This window comes from Orycteropus afer, unplaced genomic scaffold (genome assembly GCF_000298275.1).
Source record: "Orycteropus afer afer isolate SDZICR_OR568_19922 unplaced genomic scaffold, OryAfe1.0 scaffold00001, whole genome shotgun sequence".
NCBI classification, from domain to species: Eukaryota; Metazoa; Chordata; class Mammalia; order Tubulidentata; family Orycteropodidae; genus Orycteropus; species Orycteropus afer.
In genome coordinates, this window is record NW_006921588.1 from 25,593,359 (window position 1) to 25,594,987 (window position 1,629).

General features: G+C 37.3%; 1 protein-coding gene across 1 annotated transcript in view; it reads left to right on the forward strand.

Annotated features, from left to right (window-relative positions):
* CIR1 (corepressor interacting with RBPJ, CIR1) overlaps positions 1-1,629 on the forward strand; it is a 47,661-nt gene that overhangs the window by 13,134 nt on the left and 32,898 nt on the right. Inside the window, exon 3 of the mRNA XM_007952698.2 lies at positions 857-930. Coding sequence (XP_007950889.1) covers positions 857-930 — 74 coding nt within the window. The remainder of the gene's footprint in view (positions 1-856; positions 931-1,629) is intronic.

Genomic DNA, 1,629 nt, shown 5'->3' on the forward strand with positions numbered 1-1,629 from the left:
TCTCTTAAACAGAACTGAAAAATGGAACTTTCTGTATTAAAAAAAATATAGAGAAAAAATGATTTTTGAGGGCAGCAGTGATTCTGTCATAATAATTGACCTGTTATACACATAAATAAATAGTTTATAAATATATAAACTATTCTTCATTGGCCTCACTAAAGCATTTAATTCTCTCTTTTACTTTGACTCTTGTTGTTATGTGCCATCGAGTCAGACTGGACTCATAGCGACCCCTCTTTGGGTTTCCGAGGCGGTATCAGTACGGAAACAGATTGCCCAACCTTCCTTCAGAGGAGTGGCTGGTGGGTTTGAACCGCCAGCCTTCTGGTTAGCAGTCAAATGCCTTAGGCACTACGCTACCAGAGCTCCTACTTTGACTCTTACAGGTGTTGATTGGATTTGACTTCCTAAAAAAAAAAAAAATCCTCATCAATTAAGAAAAACATTGCCACAATTTAGCTTAATTCCAAACTTGTGATGGTGTATAGGATTTCAAGGTTGACACTATTTCTACAGCATTGTAAAGTTTAAGAAAGCACGTGAGAAGGACTGTTCAGTTTTTCCCTTCTCTGTTAGGGCACCAGAATCTCTTAGGACCTGAGGTCTTGAAACTTAACAACTGCTCATGGAAAAGGCAGCAATATTTGAAGTTCCATTCATATATTTCAAATGTCATCTATACTTGAGGGTACCAGTCAGTGGAGTAAAGTTTTAGAACTTTAACAAAAATATTTTCTATTCATTCCCTTAGAGTTTTTTGTTTGTTTCCTTGTTTGTTTTTGATGTGGGGAGATTATTCCATAATTTTTTCCTCCTACATAAAATTGTTAACTTTATGTCTTACTTCATTTAGATTGCTTATGGGAGATGAACGGGTAAAGAATGGCCTTAATTTCATGTATGAGGCCCCACCAGGAGCTAAAAAAGGTACTTGCTTCATTTTCCTTTTTTTTTTAAAGTCTTTGATGTGTTTACAACTAAAGATTTACAACTGCTATGATAGACACTTAAGGAAAATTGCAACATTATCTTTTAAAATTGCTATTATTCTATGAAGGTAATAAAATGCTGTAATAGCTACAAGAGAAAAATAGGAAAACCATTTCTCTAATCTAGTAACATCTCATGATGTGTGCTTTGGGAGGGGAAAAATTGGCAGAAGTGCATTTATTTTTCATTCTTTTATATTCATGTATATATCTTTAGTTCTTCTTTTTAAATATACTCACAATCCATTCCTGTTGCCATCGTGTCAGTTCTGACTCTTAGAGACCCTATAGGGCAGGGTAGAACTGCCCCCAAAAGCAGAATGTCACATGTTTCTCCTCCAGAGCAGCTGGTGAGTTTAAACTGCTGATCTTTTGGTTAGCAGCTAAGCGCTTTAACCACTGTATCATCAGGGCTCCATATACTAATAAATAAAAACATAAAATTCACTGTCACTGAGTAGTTTTGTTGTTGTTTTTGTTAAGTGCCGTCGAGTCGTTTCCGACTCATAGCAACCCCATGAGCAGCAAAACAAAACACTGCCCGATCCCACGCCAGCCCCACAATCCCTGCTATACTTGAGCCCATCATCGCAGCCACCGTATCAATCCATCTCCTTGAAGGCCTCCCCCTCTTTTG